Source organism: Cavia porcellus, unplaced genomic scaffold (assembly GCF_034190915.1).
Source record: "Cavia porcellus strain 051 isolate PalLab524CR breed Dunkin Hartley unplaced genomic scaffold, mCavPor4.1 scaffold_1, whole genome shotgun sequence".
In the NCBI taxonomy this organism is placed as follows: Eukaryota; Metazoa; Chordata; class Mammalia; order Rodentia; family Caviidae; genus Cavia; species Cavia porcellus.
The window spans coordinates 35,163,563-35,181,940 of NW_026947484.1; the positions used below are offsets into that span (position 1 = coordinate 35,163,563).

At 42.4% G+C, this 18,378-nt stretch overlaps 1 protein-coding gene across 1 annotated transcript; it reads left to right on the forward strand.

Moving 5' to 3' along the window:
* The first annotated feature begins 16,629 nt into the window (after positions 1-16,629).
* LOC100732394 (heterogeneous nuclear ribonucleoprotein A1-like) lies at positions 16,630-18,087 on the forward strand. The gene has a single exon (XM_063227731.1). The coding sequence runs from the start codon at positions 16,811-16,813 to the stop codon at positions 17,768-17,770; it is 960 nt and encodes a 319-aa protein (XP_063083801.1). The 5' UTR covers positions 16,630-16,810; the 3' UTR covers positions 17,771-18,087.
* The last annotated feature ends 291 nt before the right edge of the window (positions 18,088-18,378 follow it).

Below are 18,378 nucleotides of genomic sequence, written 5' to 3' on the forward strand. Positions count from 1 at the left end.
TGGTTCTCCTGGAGAAGCTCTGGTCTTCACATCGAGCGTTGCTTCTTGGCTCCAGAGGGGAAGATGTGTACTGCTTGGTCTCCAGGATGAACTCATCACTCTGGCTTCCTGGCATGTGCCCAACTGTGCTTGTCATCAGAGGAGACTGGGGCCTCCATGTTGCTGAGGATGGCTGTGGTGCCTTTCAGGACAGCCCTGGTCTTTGTTGTGAGTGTGACTTCTCTGCTCCAGCGTAGAACCCTCATCCCAATAGCACAGCTCCTTCACCCCTCTGGCACAGACTTTCTGGCTTCCACCACTGACCTTTGGGCCTTCCAGGCATGGATTCGTAAAAGAGATGGGCGTGAGTCCTTCTTGTGGGCTCTGGACCTCCAGTTGGAGTTGTAGGAGGCATTGTCATGAGCTCTGGGTTTTTATCTAGATTCATGTGGGACATTGCTGTGAGATTTAGGCTCTTGACTATGTTTTTGGTGTTGTAGATTTCCTGCATTTTCTTGTGTTAACTCCCGGTGACCATTATAAAAATAATATTATAAAATATATAAATAATATTATATAATAATATTATAAAATCCATGTCCTGATCCTAATTGTTCTCTGTGCACAAGCCCTGAATACAACAACAGGAAAAAGAAGGACTAGCTATTTTATTTGCAGACAAAGTAAATTTCAAGCCAAGACTGATCAAGAGAGACAAAGAGTCACTACCTACTTGTTAAGAAAACAGTCATAAATAGTATATATGCACCAAGTACCAACACATTCAACTATATAAAATAAACTACTAATGGATATGAAAAATCAAATAAGCATTTATACAATTATAAAGAGGAACTTCAATACCATGCTGACACAAATGGATCAGATTTTCCATTTCCCAGGGAACAATAAGAGCACCTGCACGCTGGGAGCACCAGAAGAGGATGCAGCCTGGTTGGACAAATCCCAGGAAACCCTTCAGGGAGTGCCTGTATGCCCTGTCTGCCAGGATTTCTTCTGCCAATGTTGTACTTACCTGGCTGCCAGACAAAGAAGATGGAGATGGCCAAGATGAGGAAAAAAATGAATGGGAAGAGGAAGAGGAAAACCTAGAGGGAATGGAGGACATCAACAATGGTGGATGAGACAACTTCGTATTCATGGAAGCCTGATGTGGTCAGGTTCCAGGACCAACAGGATGGTGAGCTCTGGATTGGTGATGATACAGAGAATAGGTGATACAGTGTAGACTATATATGGAGCTGTGAGGAAGAGAAGAACTACTAGAACTACTACCTAGACAGTATGCATGATTTAGAATTTTACTGAACAAAATTCATACTAGTCAATATTACAAGGAACTATTTTGGAACAAATGATCAACACTCAACATTGCATGGTTGTGCTGCTGTAAATTCTCTCTCACTGGCAACTGATTCAACACAAACTTTTTATCTACTTTGTAATCTAGCTCTTTTGGTTTTAGGGGCACTGAGCAGAGAGTTTGGTACTAGCAGACTTAAGGAATATGTCAGTGATTTTCAAGAATATATGGGAAAGGCATTTTTCTTCTAATCCTCACAAATACCAGCAGGGTGTGGGGACAGTATGGCTTCTAAAATCATATTTACTGTTTTAAAAATGCTTAATTTTTACAATATGTGATACAAAATTGAAAAAAATTTTTTAAAAAGTAAGAAACTCTAGAGTTATCGCTAAATCCATAATACATTTACATGGTAAAAGGCTATTCTTGGGTTGGTAATGTAGTGCTCTGGTAGAGCATTTGGATAGCATGCACAAGGCCTTAGATTCAATCCCCAGAAGTCCCACTACTGTTGGGGGCTTTTAGCCAGATTTATGTTGAGAGACAAAAAACAAAGAACCCAGCAGAATGATTTAAAATATTTTGAGTTTGACCAGAAAACATGCTTCAGTAGAGTTGTGGCCTGCAAAGATGGAACAGAGGAAAAATTGGTCACTGAAAAATCTAGAAAGTCAAGTATTTCAGAAAAGGACAACAGGAAAGATGGCCCAAGGACATCACAATAACCAGAAGGACTCCATCCTTTGAAGTTTCAGAATTGCAGAAGTAAAAGACTTTGCTTTGAGAAGAGACCGTCAGAGCACCGTGTTCTACAATGGCAGTTGCCTCGGAAAGTTTTTCTCAGGATTTGGTTCATAAGCACTCGACCCCTACAGCCAAAAGAGAAGAAAGCCTGGCCACTGTGCCAGCTGCTGTCAGGCCTTGGCATCATCCACGTGGTGCTGGTTCTGGATATATGCAGAATGCAGTGGGGTTGGGAAGGCTTTCACCTAGATTCCAGGCAGTGTGTCCCTGAGAGAACAGGATGGGAAGCTGTGAATGTGAAGCCGAAAGTGCAATGGAGACCTCAGAAGTTTAGAGAAGCCAGGAACATAGATCATCTGAGGAAAACAGCAAGGAGAGAGCAGAGCCAGCCCAAAGAAAAGCCATACAGGGCTCCAATCACCAGTGGTGTCATATGGATGCAGCCACCCAAGCTCTTTGGAATTTACATCTTTCCACAGACTGCCTCAGATGCTAGATGTGGAATTATGGGATTTAATGTCTGCCCTGCTGGAGTTTGCTCTTGCTTTCTTCCCATTCTTTTTATACCCCTTTTATAACTTTTGGAATGCAAATGTTTATCTTGTGACATTGAAGGTGAGGAGTGTTTCACTTTGTTTTCACTTGCACAGGAACTTGCAGCTAAGAGTTTTTGCCTTAAATCTCAGAGATGTTGGACGAGGACTTTTTAGCAGTGCTGAAGCTATTAAGAATTTGGCAACTCAGGGGGCTGGGGATTTAGCTCAGCGGCATAAGCACCTGCCTTGCAAGCAGGCGGTCATGAGTTTGATCCCCAGTACCGGTTAAAAAAAAAAAAAAGAATTTGGCAACTCCTAGAGATGGACTAAATACCTTTTGCATACAGGGGTATATGTCAGGCTTTGGGGACCAGGGGGAGAAAGTTATGACTTGGATCTAGATGTCCCACAAAAGCCTCATACTGTCATAGGTGGGGCTTTTCCGAGGTAGCATCATGCAAGGTGCTTGGGCTGATTCTCTGTACTATGCTAGGATTAACAGTGAGTACTATCTGCCATAAGGGTAGGTAGCCTGGACAAGATATGAGGGACAGTTACAAGGTCATCACTTGTAGCTTGCTGCTTTGCTGACTTCTGCCTTCCGCCTGACATGAACTGTTTCTCCTCTGTGATGCTACTCTGCCATGTCTCTGCTTGCAGCAAGGCAACTTTGAACTGAAAGCTCTATAAACTATGAATTAAAATACCCTTTCTTTCTTTCTTTAAAAAAAAGAATGAATAGGTCAACTAGACAAAAAAATTCCAGAACTGAACCAAAGCTTTGAACAAATGGACTTAGCATTTATCGACAGAGTATTTCACTCACAACATCAGAATACACATTCCTATCAGTTGCACACAGAATTTTCTGCAGAATAGACCATGTACTAGTTCATAGAACATGACTAAGTAAATATAAAGAATTGAAATCATCCCATTCCTATTATTAGACCATAGTGCAATAGAATTAGAAATCAATGGCAAAAGAAGTCACAAAAACTGCATAAACATGTGGAACTTACATATTCTCCTGAACAATCAATGGGTTACAGATAAAATTAAAGAAGAAATTATACAATTTCTACAATTAAATGATTATGTTAACAAAACATAAAACTACCTACAGAATGCAATGAAAGCAGTCCTTTGAGGGAAATTTATACCAGTGAATTTCCACATTGGAAAAACAGAATAAACTCAGGTAAGCAATCTAATGTTGAACCTCAAGCTACTAGAAAGTTAAGAACAAATTAAATCCAAAGCATATACAAGGGAAAAAAATTACAAAAATCAAAGCACAAAATAATGTATGTGAGACTAGTAACAATACAAAGAATCAATTAATTAAAGAGTTGGTTCTTTGAAAGATTAGATAAAACAGTCAGCCTTTTCAGAAAAGGAAACAGAAGACTCAAATCCATAAAATTAGAAATAAAAAACTAGAAAACACAGCAGAAAATCAACTTTCTTCACTAAGTCAAAAGAAAAGGGTTTGGAGTTTTCAACCCTCGATATCTACATTTCTCTAGCAATTTTCAGGCTTGAGAAATAACACACTCTATTCCTGATCCCGGTGTCAGGTATACAAATTACATGAAGGTTTAATACTTAACAGGGATTTGGAGTTGGACTAATGGCTCATACTCATGGCCTGTATAAAGTTGTCTTGTTTAAAGGCATCTTGCATTCCACAGGACAATTCTTTTTTGTGTTGATTTTTGGGGTACTGGGAATTGAACCCACAGCCTCTGCACTGAGCTATACCACCCCCTTTTTAAATGTTTTAAGTTTTGAGACAGGGTCCCCTAAGTCACAGGGTCCCCTAAGTCACTCAGCCTCCCAGAATGCTGGGGTTACAGGTGTGAAACACCAGGCCAGCCCACACCATGGTACTCAGCAGGCCTTCAGAGAAAAGTGGCTAATCTCTGTATCAGTCTTCAGATACATCAGCCAACAAGCACAAAGTATTGCTAAATGCAAATTCTAGCTTCAAATTGTGTATAGGCAAAGTAATACATAGCTGTATGCAGAAAGAGAAATAATTCATGTTAAAACTCTGGTTATGAAACGATGCAAAGTATTTGACGAAATATTGCACTTCAATATTTAAAATATTTTTCATGTTACTACGAAGTTAAAAATAGTCAAATGTAGTACCCAGTTACTATGCCCTGTGTATTATCTCAAGTATGTAGAGCTATGATCTGATGTAACATTATACCAACTCTGAAGGGCAAGCAATGCTATTGCATATGAAGAAACTGAGGCACATAGATTCAGTCACTTACCCACAATCACATAGAAGTAGAGAAATTCCGGCCTAGGCACTAGGATGCACTATCCTTGTAACCACCCTGTTTACCATCAAGGGCCAGGATTTCTGCTCAGACTACAACAGTACTATTCTAGACCTGCCAAATAGAGTATTGTTCCATGTACTGTTTAAAATTATGTGTATTTTCCTGTAAGTGCAGGGAGAATGAGAGAGAAACTGAAAAATTCCCTCAATGGCAGGAGTCTCCATTGTGATTATAAGTGATATAAATATATATATATATGTATATAAGTGATATATATGTGATATAAAGCAACAAAGAATATGTATATATATATTAATCTTTGTTGCTTTCCATATTATATAACTTTCTTTTTCTAAAATCAAGGAGCATATGCCATTTAAAATAACAATAAAGCTATGCAAATCAAGTCATCTGAATATTACTGTCTCTTATAAAAGAACCAAAGTCCTGTGCTGGAAATTGTGTGAAACACTAGACCTGCAGGTTCTCAGGCCAGAACCCTGAACCTTTATGACATCATATTCCCCTCTAGTACCTGACACAAATAAGACAAATACCAAGCACTTGGCAAAGCTGACGTGAAGGACCTCAGCTTTCAAAGTCTTAAAGGAGGAAATATATTTTCTGGCATTTTTTTCAAAACCAGTAATCAGCAGGAAGCCTGCACTCTCAGAGCTGAGATGTTGCATCCTCCAAAAGAATCTAAAAAAGAGCTTGAATGTCAAAGAGATTTGGCTTTCAAAAGACCACTGGATAATTACAGACACCAATGCATACACACGTACACACATACACGGAGTAAGTTTGTTTCTTCAATACCTTTCCAAACCTGTAAGCTATACTGTCAAAGACATTTAGAGAATAATCAGTCAGCTCCTAGACTTCAAATGCTGGCACAAGGTTGTTTCCATAATTTGTATTATTGAATCTAGCAATAAATGAAGAACTTTTAATGATTAATGCAATCTAACTGTCCTTGTTTCTTATTCAGTATTAAAGATATTACAGCTAAATCCAGAACTAATTAATTTAATTTTACTCTAAATGGAGAGCAACATGAGCCCATTACTATTTACATTCATCTACTTCTAAACAAAATTTGAACAGAGAAAATCTTTTGCCTATGGTTAGATCCTAGACAGCTTTGCTCCTTACAAAAAAAGAATCCCACACCCTCACTGTTTAAGGCAAATTCCATGATGCTTTTTTGTGTTCAGATTGTTTAAGCAAACAAGCTATTAGGAAAGGTGGTAGAATAATGTTGATTTCCCTAGCAGCAAGGGGGAGAGATAGTCCATGAAGAGAACAAGAACTTTCTGTTTAAAGAAATCAAAGAGTGTTATTTCACAATTAAGTAACTCACATTAATTTAACCAGATAATACTTAATTGCTGATGTAGCTTGTAGATTAAATACAGCAATATTCAGATATAAAGCTCACACTGAAGAAGAAGGTTCCATGGTAACATGAGCCAGCCAAGAACACTGACTGGATGGCTGCCAGTGGTCTCCCCAAATCAGAGGTAAGACACCCATGGCAGAAAGCTAAAGAGTGAGTTATCAAAGCCAGTCACGGTATCTTAGAAATGAAGAAGAAAGAAGGAGCAGGAAAACAAGAAGGCAGAGGAGAAAGAAAAGAGAGGAGGACTACGGAGGCCAAGAGAGGAGGAGGAGAATCACAGTGCTAGTAGTGGTGAGAGAGGAAACCATCTCCTATAATGAAATTGGCCAACTGTGTGTCAATTGAACAGCTACGCTCCCGAGGGAACTGATGGTTAAGACCCCGGCTATGCACAGGTGCAGCCATAATGTAACTTCAGTGGAGCACAGCAGACTTGGAAAGTTCCCACTCTCCCTTCTCCTTGACCACAGTTCATCCCTTTAATCACTTCTCTGCTTCTAAAGCCTCACTGTGCTGATTTGCAACGCAAGATGGCCACATAGAGAAGAAGCAATGTAAAAGGACAGACAAAGCTTCATTAGGGATTTTCAGAAAGAGGTAAGTCCTTTGCTAAGAGGCTGGCAAATGTCAGTCCTCTTTTTCTCCTGCTTCCTGTCTCAGTGGCTTGGTCTGGAACCTGTTTCTCTCCCTCTCTAGGGTCACACACTGAGATCCCAGCTACTGGCACAGGAGGATCACAGGTTCAAGGCTAGCCTGAGCAAATCACTGAGACCTCATCTCAAAACTAACTAAATCAACAAATAGACTAAGAGGCAGTTCAGTGATGCAATGCATGCAGTGTATGTGCATGGCCCTATGATCAGTTTGCATCCCCCAAATACACACAGAAAATTCATCACAGAGCGCTCTTTCCCCTGAGAATAAGTGTGCACAGTTATTCTTAGTTTTAAAATTTTACCTGATTAACAGCTGTTCTGTCTTCAGACCCGTGGCTGAGACTTAACACCCACATCAGCACCCAGGATGTGGGACGTAGGTGGTAGTGGAGCCCTGTGCTGGCTTCTTCCACAGTGCAGTGCCGTCATTTCTGCTGATCGGCCACACAGTGCTGTGTTTCCTGCTGCTGTACATTACAGCACTGCTTGTCAGAGTGATGCAGATGAAAGCAAAGCCACCAAGTTGGCGTTGCTTTGCCCATTTCCCTGTCCTGAGTACTGTCATGTGCACACCATGTTTAACCACCTCATTTAACCACACAGCCGCAGACAGGGACCTGGGCTTCTGTAACCGTGAGGGCTTCACTTCTCCTGTTTGGAGCTGACACTGCACTGCTCTCTCTCTCCGTAGTGCAGATTTCCTAAAGTGGAAACACACTTCCTTCAACCATGTGCCTGCTACTCTGGCAATTTATATGATAGAAAAGCTTTTCTGGGAGGTACTTGGGCTCAGCAGAACTCATTAATCTGAGGAGGGTGGTTAACTAGGATGGAGCTGAGAAGCTGCCCTTGGAAACAATCCCCGAATATGTGCAGCAAGAGAGGCAGCCCAGGAGACTTTGCACAATTAAATATGTAAAAGAAGGTGCAGGTAGAGATTGAGATTCACATTGATGTGGAGCATATGAAGGTATCATGGCTCATGCCTGTAATCCCAGCTAGGGAGGCTGAGACAGGAGGATCACTGAGGTTTTGAGGCCAGGCTGGGCTACATAGCAAGAAAAAAAAAAAAAAACAGGCCAAAATACCCTACATATTATTACATGTGTTTTTATTTGTTCATTTGTAAATTTTTTTTGAGACAGGGTCTCACTACGTGTTTCAGACTGGCCTTGAACTCACTGTGTAGCCAGGAGCCAGGCTGGCCTCAAACTCAAGGAGATCCTCCCATCTGAACCACCACACACTCAGCAGCAGGGTCACCACTGTTACATCAACTTTACTATTCCTAATAGCTTTGTGACTCTGCATTTTCCTTCTGGAGTAGGCACTTTTCTTTAATAGGAGGAGCACCTATTTCTAACTCCAGTTAACCTCATAAACAATGTGATTGTTAAGGGATATTTGAATATGGAGCATATTGTGAGATCCAGGGAAATAGCTGTTACTACTTTTCTAGTGACTTTTTTCCGAGGCAGATTCCATGTAGTTCAGACTGACCTTAAAGTCACTACATAGCGAGGCTGGCCTCAGGCTCCCAAGTGCTGGGATTTTGGCTGTGAGCCACCACATTCAGCTAACATTTTTTATGAAATTCATATTAAAATAGAGTTTTTTACAGTAGAGGTTGAACCCAGGACATTTATACTGAGCAACATCCTCAGCCCCCTTTCTCTTCACACAGAGGAATATGTCCAGGAATATCTCTAGTCAGGGTTTTGTTTTGTTTTGTTTTTTCTGAGACAGGTTCTCACTAAGTCCACAGATTGCCCATGCTAGGTTTGTACTTGCAATCCTCTTACCTCAGTCTCCCAAAATTCTGGGATTACAGGCATGTACTACTTTCATTTCTGGCATTAAAATGAATTATTTCTAAATTTCAGTACAGTCAAAAACTGCCACCTAATCTCCCAGAAGAAATTTGTTACTCCAACCAATCAGCTGTTTCCTCCCTTGTTTCCATGAACATTGTGTAAATTCCCTCTCTGGTCCTTCAATGCAACATAGTCCTGTACAGATCTCATAAATGTCTGAATGCTCAAATAAACTCTTAAAAGGCTTAAAAAAAAAAAAGGAGGGCAGATTAATTCTCAAAGTGGGTGTGGTGACACACTCCTATAATCCCAGCATTTTGGGAGGTTGATGTAAGAGGATTGCCATGAATTTATTTATGGCCAGCCCAAGATAGATAGTGAGTTCAAAGCCAGCCTGGACTACATAATGAAACCCAGGCTCAAAAAAAAACCACCTCTCTTTACATTGAATTGATGGCAGGAAGAACTAGCTGGAACATATTTTTTGGATCAGGAAAAATTGGATGGAATTTTAATTTTTCTGTAAATAACTACAGAAGTCAACATTCATAGAACAACTAATATGGAACTATGCCCAAGCTTCTCTATTAAAACACCTCGTATCTTTCCAAGATCTTATACAAATGCCATCTCAAATAGCTTATTCCTAGAGCTCACAGTTTAAAAATTTTCTCCTTTTTACCAGTAAGAGATCTTGCATTGTACTCTTATACTTTAAGTATGTGAAATATTTAAAGTAGTCCAAATCCAGGCCTGATGGGTATGCTTGAAATCCCAATTACTCCAGAGGATAAGGCAAGACAATTGCACACCTGAAGGAGCCTGGTCAACTATGTCAAGACTTTGTCTGAAAATAAAAAATAAACTGGGGGCTGGGAAGAACCAGGAATGAAGAAGGCACACAGCCCCCTGTGCACCGTCAGTGGCCTTTTTGTTTTCTTTTTTGTGACAAGTTCTCACTGTGTAGCAGAGGCTGGCCTCAAACTCAACCTTTCTCCTGTCTTCGTGTCCTGATTGCTGGAGTTCTTGTCTCTTCTTTTCTTTTAGATGCTGGGATCAAAACCAGGGTCTTGTTCTGACTAGCTAGTCATGTGCATTCCCACCGCACTACATCCTCAGTCTTACAAATTGATTTTATTCACATATTTCAGGGGAATCTCAAGAAAATGTCCTCATCAACTTACGTAAAGAATATAGAACAGTGATGCCAAACATTTTACCGCTTTCAACAGCCCTTCTCAGCCACATGCCTCAGGTTTGCCTCCACTGATTTACAGATTTTAAAAGCTTCTGTACTGGAATTGGATTTCATCTATTATTAAAATTATGGAAGCCAGGCGTGGTGGCACACGCCTGTAATCCCAGCTCTGGGGAGGCTGAGACAGAAGGATCACTCCAAATTTGAGGAAGACTTACACAGTGAACTGAAAGCCAACCTGGAGTACATAGTAAAACACTGTCTCAAAAACAAAGAACAGCCAGGTGTGGTGGTTCACGCCTATAATCCCAGCCCTCTCAAGGCTGATGCAGGAGGATCACTGGGAGTTTGCAGCCAGCCTGAGCTACACAATGGGTTCAAGGCCAGTCTGCTTTGCACAATGAGACCTTGTCTCAAAACAAAAACAAAATATAAAAACCCAGCAATTTTATAAACAAACAAAAGTGAAGCTATCTGTTCTATTTTTGTTTAATAGTGCAAGTACCCAGTTTCTAGTAGATCGCTAAACTTCTAGTTCACAGTTATCTCAAACTTCATCATGCTTATGACAGGAAATTTGTTTTCAAATTCATTTTATTCAATAAAAAGAAAGAAAAAAAGAAGAAAACTACAATAAAGTTTCAAAGCACATCAATCAGGGATTAAAAATGGTACACACGTTTGGGTATTGTCATCCCCAAATCACTCACCAGAGCAAAAGACATCTGCCTTCCATTGCCTGAACAATGCCAGTACAAATCTTTCTCTTCAGTGAACTCAAGAGAAATCAGTAGTATAAATACCTGTTTTATATACATATACTTACACATATGGATATGTCTTTCCTTTCAGCTGGTCACACTAATGAAACAATATGATGTTCACACACGTGTGTCTTATTTATTTCACTAATGAGTATGTTCTCAAGTGCCATCCATTTACCTATACAAGTGTCCAGTCTATTGTTTTTTATGGCTGAGTAGTACTCCATTATATAAAAATACCACATCTTTTTTATCAACTCATCAGTCGATGGGCATTTAGGTAGTTTCCAGGAACTGGCTATTATAAACTGAGCTGCTATAAACATGGGTACACATATATTACTGTGATATGATGCTTTTAATTCTTTTGGGAAGATACCCATAATGGGAATAGCTGGATTGAATAGGACATCCAATCCTAGATTTTTGAGGAGTCTCCACACTGATTTTCACAGTGGTTGCACCAGTCTGCATTCCCAGTGGCAAAGGGTTCCTTTTTCTCCACAGCCTCTTGGGTGTTTGTTATTCATTGATTTCCTGATCTAGCCTTTCTCTGGGGTGAGGTGGAATTTCAGTATTGTCTTAATTTGCATCTCTCGGATGACCAATGATGTTGAACACTTTTGGCATATTTTTTGCTGTTTGTATTTCATCTGAGAAGTGTGTGTTCATTTTAAATGCCCATTTTTGGACTGGGTCTTTAAAAATGGGAGGACTGATTTTTTTTTTTTAAGTTCTTCCTATGTTCTTGGTAGTAATCCTTTTTCTGAGGAACAGCTGGCAAACATTTTCTCATGCGTTGTGAGTTGCCTCTTCACTCTGTTGGTGGTTTCTCTTGTCGTACAAAAGCTTTTTAATAGGGTGAGATCACATTTGTTGATTCTTTGTGATAGTTCCTGTGCACCCTGGGTTTTGTTCATAAAGTCTTTGCCTGTCAATTTTTGACAGTAATTTTAGAAGGAGCACATCAGTCTCCAAAGACCCAAGGACTATTCCATATTTTACATTAGGTATAACGTAAGGAGAATTCACCTGCTGAATGATGGGAATATGAATTTTGTAAATTACAGCCATTATGTGGAATTGGAGATAAATTTACCCATGTGGTTCCCTGAATCAAGTAAATCCTACCAAGTCACTACTAAGTAGAACTAAATTGTTAGGGTGAGCTCAGACATGGCATGGCCAGAAACCCTCAAAACCTGTGACTCAGACAACACCAGCTCATCTTCACTCACCAAGCCCCACAGCTCTGCTTGGTGACTTCCTGCCAGATCATGGTCCAGAATCCTCCCAAGACGTGACTTTGCCCCTCGACCGACAGAGTGGCCTCTGAGTTCCTTGAGAGCGTGTGCAATCCCACAAGGACTCCTGCAGTCAGACCGGGAAACACTAGGCCTTAGCCAGGGAGCCAGGGAGCCAGGGAGCAGACCCCAGTCCCAAGCTACAACCAAGCTGCCAAGAGGGGTGAGGAAAGAAAAGTATTTGGTACCCCCTAGCTACTTCCCCACAAGAACTCTGAGGGCATGGTTTTGTGCAAAGCTCTACTGATACTTCTGTTATTTGGGTTTTGTTTCGGTTTTTGGTTTTTTAGCCGGTCTCACTTTGTAGTACAGGCTGCTCCTGAACTCACCATGTAGCCCAGTTTGGTCCTCAGTTTGGGGCAATCCTCCTGTGTCAGCCTCCAGAGTGCCAGAATTATAAGCATGCACCACCATACCCAGCTGCACTGCTAAGTCTGAACTAGCCCCAAAGAAAGACTCACAGCACTTGTTTTTCAGTAATAGTCATGATTTCTTTAAATTAACAGTGAAATGTGATTAGTTCAAATTGGTAAATACTAAATAAACAACTGAGTCTTAGTACATACTTCCAGGTGATGTGGACAATGTACTTTCTATATCGTCTGTTAAGTGCTGAACCATGTGTCTAAAACTCAGTGAAGCAGGGTGTGGTGATTCACGCCTGTAATCCCAGAATTTGGGAGATTGAGGCATGAGGATGACTGCAAATTGGAGGCTAATCTGGGCTACATGGCAAAACTGTCTTAATGCTGGGTGTGGTGGCTCACGCCTCTAATCCCAGCACTCGGGAGGCTTAGGCAGGAGGATCCTTGCAAGTTCTAGACCAGCCTGGGCTACAAAGTGAGCACAAGGCCAGCCTGAACTACATAGCAAGACCCTGTCTCAAAAAAAGACAAAAAAAAAAAAAAAAAACCTTGTCTTAAAAAAAAAAAAACAAACAATCTCAGTAGATGGAAGACAAGACTACAGGCTCTTATGAAAGCTGAAGAGTTCAAGAGGACAAATGACTAAATAGAAAATAAACTTCCAGCAGGTTTGGTGGTCTGTGCCTATAATTCCAGCACTCGAAGATGAGGCAGGAGGATGGCCAAAGTCAGAGACCGTCCTAGACTACATGTGAGACCCTGTCTCAAAGAAAAACTAAAAAATAAATAAATCACATCTACTCCCACTCGGAAAACAAGCTAACAGAGAGCTGAGCAGATTCTATGTGTCCTCTAAAAAATAATTTTTGTTTGATTGTCTTGTGTGGTACTGAGGATTAAAACCGAGATCTTCAAATTGAGTGACATTCCAGCTCCCATCCCCCCTTTTTAAATTTTGGTTTTATTTTATTTTGAGACAGATTCGTGCTAAGTCACTCCAGTTGTCCAGGTTGGATACAAACTTGTGAGTCTCCTGCCCCAGACTCTCAGATTGCTGTGCTTAGAACCTTGGGCCACCAGGCCAACCTAAAAAACATAATTTTGCATTTCCTACAACACATAGAATGATCATGTGTTTTCAATCATCACTTTACAACAGGAATAGAGAGTGAACTAGTAGGTAATTTGGGTTTTATTTTGTATTGTTTGGACATGGCCTTGCTATGAATTTCAGGCTGGCCTCCAACTCTCAGCCTCCCAACTGCCATGATTATGGGCATGTGACACCAAGTCTGGGTGTAATTTTCTAGAACCTACATTTTAAAAAGTGAAAACCAGATAATATCCAACAATATATTTTATGTAAGTCAATACATCCAAAATACAGTAATGCCTTCTTCATGGACAATTCTATTTGTGAATAACCAAGTTAGCAAACTCCTCATCAGGTAACTACCATGACCTCGGCCTTCTCCTGCACACACTCACAAACGCAGTCATCTTCCCAAAGTTGGAAAACAATTTAAGATCATAAATCGAGGCCCACTCTGTCAGTAATTCCATACAGCAGTCAAATTCATTTTCAGCTCCACGCTGGAACAACTACCACTCCCAGGAGCTCATGGAAATTCACTCCTTCACTCCATCTTGTGTCTGCCATGTACTAGAGTTATACCCATGGCCCTAGCCTGGGCCACATCCCAGACTCTTTTCCTTCTTAAAAGTTTGAGACAGCAGCTTGAAAATCCAAGTGTGCGGGGCTGGGGATTTAGCTCAGCGGCATAAGCGCCTGCCTTGCAAGCAGGCAGTCGTGAGTTCGATCCCTAGTACCCATAAAAAACGAAAAAGACAAAAAAAAAAAAAATCCAAGTGTGCGACAGCTAACTCATGGAGTCAACTTGAGTGAGAAGGACCCAAGCAATTGGCTCAGCGAGCTGTGGGTGGGAGGACCCACCCTAGGGTGCAGTGCCCAGGCTGCTATAAAAGGGAAACCAAGAAGGAAGGAAGGCAGTGTCTGCTCCAGGACAGCTGCAGTCCCCTCTTCTCCTTGGAGTCCCTGCCTGGCTTCCAGCACAGCCCCTTCCTCTTCTGGTACCGACTCCCTCCGGGATCCCACTGGGGCCTCCACCTCCACCTCCAGTCCCAGACGGACCTGTGCTGCTCCACACCAGCTCTGCAGGCGGCCCTGTGAGCCACCCAGGTGAGTTTTCCTTATACATTTGTATGTCTCACATCAGGTCTTCTCAGCAAGCAGTGATGCATACAGACGGGATGCAGAGTGGCACCGTCCTCCTGTCTCAGCCTCCCCAGGGCTGCAGCTGGGAGACAGCCACCCCACGCTGGGATTCTACTTCTTGTTTTCTGTAGTGATATCTCCCTTTCCAGTTACTTTCTTCCTTTCATTTTTGCTGTTGCTGTTTTTGGAAGTAGGGTTTTGCTGTGTGGTTCAGGCTGTCCTTTACCTCAGATGTCAGTATGTAGTCAAGGCCAGCTTAGAGTGAGACAGGATCCTCCTGCCTCAGCTTCCTGGGCGCTGGAGTGACAGGCGTGTGCCACCAAGCTCACTCAGAACTGAAACTTTACTCCACTCCCTCCCTTACTTTGGCTTGGTGCCCTTTAGCACCACAGCCAGCGTGAGGAATGTAGCTCAGTGGTGGAGTGCTTGCCCTCAGAGGTGGGGCTGGGGGTTCAATCCCCAGTACTGAAAAAAGAAAGATAATTAGCAGAAGTGCGACTAGGGTTGGAAGAGTCACTGACACTTTGAAAGTGAGCCTTCGATGGCTGTCCTCGGCCCACTGAGCTGAGCAGCTCTCTAGACATGGGCAAAGCAAACCTGCGAGTGTCGGTGTGTGTGTTCTTCCCGTTTCCTGCTGTCCTGGAGAAAACAGCGGCAGTGCAGATGTGTCTCTGAAGTGTTTTGGAGACTAAAGCTTGTTAGAAACACTGCTCTCCACTTTTAGTGGGTTCACAATTAAATTTTTATGGAAAGTCAATTAAATTACTTAAGTGCATGCTTTGAATCTTCTCATCTTGACAGCACTACTAGGTCACGCTGCTCAAATTAAGATGCTCTCGGAATGATTTCATATTCAACAAAACAAAAAATAGGACGACCAAGAGGAGCTCGTGGTCACCACACTTTTGGCATGAACACGCTGTTGTCCTGTCTTTTACACGTGCTGTCCAGCGTGGCATCCTCTCGTTACTGTGGCCAGTGGGTGTTCATCTTGTGACCAGTTGATCAAAGGACAAAATTTAATTTAAATTAAATGCCTTGGATCGGCTGGGCAGGGGTGGGGGGCCCACACGCCTGTAATCCCAGCACTCTGGAGGCTGAGGCAGGAGGATCCTTGTGAGTTTGAGACCAGCCTGGGTTACAAAGTGAGCTCAGGACCAGCCTGTAATTAAAATACAATTCTGGGCAACACAGTTCACAAAATGCTCATAATTATTACTATTCTATCCCATAGTGGGACCACCCTTCCCTTGAAATGTGAGCTGATATGTGGCTGTATGGATAAAATACAGGTTAGATTTTAGAGACAGATCGGGAAGACCCTGTGGAAGAGCTGACTCATCTTTATGCGAGTCACTGGTACAGGGTGCAGCAGCCCCAGATGATCTCCACGTTCCAGTACTGAGGACTTGTCTCTTACCTGTGTTAACTGGCAAAGGGCAACAATCATGCCAGGAGGAAATAAGGTTGCAAATTCTACTGATTTTAAAATAGAGATAATGGGCATAGGATTTAGCTCAGTGGCATAAGCCCCTTTCTGGCTAGCATGCTGTCCTCAGTTCAAAACAAACAAACAAAATAGAGATAACAGCCTGGGTTATCTGGAATGGCCTAAGGTAATCACAGAATAATCTAAAGAAGTGAGCCTGGGTGTGGTGATGAGCGCCTGTAATCCCAGCACTGGGGAGGCTGAGGCAGGAATAGGGCTCTGAGTTTGAGGAAAAATTTCAATACAGTGTGTTGTCTTGGCTTGTCACTTTAACTGCAATTTGAAGGCCTCTTTTTTATGTCGTATTTCCTAAGTAAACTCTTGGTATCCACTGCTGTATATTCCTGAAATGCCAAAGGGCAGCAATATTGTTTCTGCAGTGAGTAATGGCAGGGGAGAGTTGGTTCTTTTAGGATTTCAGGCTCCCTGGGGATGTTAGTGCCCCACTCACAGTGAGGAGCATGAAGGGCAGGGGAGGGTGAAGATGGTACTAAGACCACGTGGCATGGGGAATGAGCTGGAATGCTCCTCAGTTGGGTGCCCAGTGGGATTTCTGCGAGGGGAGTTTGCCACATTCTAGGCCAGGATTTTTGTATGTTTCACTAGGAGAGAAGCACACCACTGCTTCCTCCACATCTGGTCAACCATGAGCACTAAAGCCGCATCACATATTTTTCCTATTAAAAGGTTCTCATCATGTCCAAGTCAGCATCTCCTAAGTCAGCGTCTCCTAAGTCAGAGTCTCCCAAGGAGCCAGAGCAGCTGTGCAAGCTCTTCATCAGAGGGCTGGGCCTCAGCACCACCAAGGAGAGTCTTAGAAGGCACTTTGAGCAGTGGGGAACACTCACCGACTGTGTGGTGATAAGAGATCCAAACACCAAGCGCTCCAGGGGCTTTGGGTTCGTCACTTATGCCAGCGTGGAGGAGGTGGAGGCAGCCATGAAGGCCAGGCCACACCAGGTAGATGGCAGAGTGGTGCTAACCAAGAGAGCTGTATCCAGGGAAGACTCCCAAAGACCGGGTGCCTACCTCACTGTGAAGAAGATCTTTGTCGGTGGCATTAAAGATACTGACGAACATCACCTACGAGGTCATTTTGAACAATATGGAGAAATCGAAGTCATTGAAATCATGACTGACCGAAACACTGGAAAGAAAAGGGGCTTCGCTTTTGTAACCTTTGTTGACTATGATTCTGCAGACAAGGCTGTGATTCACAGATACCAGACTATCAACGGCTACAGGTGTGAGGTGAACAAAGCCCTGTCCAGGCAGAAGATGGCTAATGCTTCATCTAGCCCAAGAGGTCCACATGATGCTGGAAATTTTGGTGGTGGTCGTCGAGGTGGTTTTGGTGGCTCTGTCAGTTGTGGTCGAGGAGGAAACCGCAGTGTTCCAGGTTCCTTTGATGGCACAGGGATTCACTACACTGAAATTGGTAATGGAAGACATTTTCAAGTGGGCGGAAGCTACACTGGTTTTGTCAGTTACCACAGCCAACCTTCACACTATGAGCTCATGAAGAGAGGAGCATCTGGAGGCAGAAGCTCCGCACCCTGTGTTGGCAGAGGCCAATATTTTACCAAACCACGAAATCAAGGTGGCAATGGTAGCTCCAGCAATAACAAGAGCGTTAGCAGAGGCAGAAGGTGTTAAATACTGCTGGCAGCAAAGCTCAGCAGAAGAGAGCTTGAGAAGTGAGAGAGAAGCCACAGCTTACAACAGACAGCTGAACTCGACCAGGCATAGTGGTGGCAGAGCCTTGCTGCTAAGAAGACATGTTGTAGACAAGGCTCATGAGTATGGACAGGACACTCACGATATGACTATCTGCAGAACAGGTTATTTTAGTTTCTGCTCTGGAAAGTGTAAAGCATTCCAACAATGGGTTTCCATGCAGACTGTTTTCGTACCTGTGTTGTTGATTGCTACATGTAACAGTCTTATCATGACACTAAATAAATGTCTTTAAAAAAAAACTTTCCTATGGCAAAGAGTATGAATATTTATAAAGGTTACATAAAGCAGGAGTTAATACATTATCTCTAATAGAGCAGGACAGGGGCACTGTGGTTGGAATGATCCCATCCACCATTTTAAGAAACATAGGTTTCATTTTACTTAGGTCCGAGCGGAGCCACCAGTAGGTCACAGAGGACACAGGGTATATCAGCAAGCCACAGGCCCTCTTTCTCTGTCCCACCCACTCAAAAGCATGCCAAAAATGCTATCTTTAAAAGCCTCTTAGCCTATAAGAGCCACTT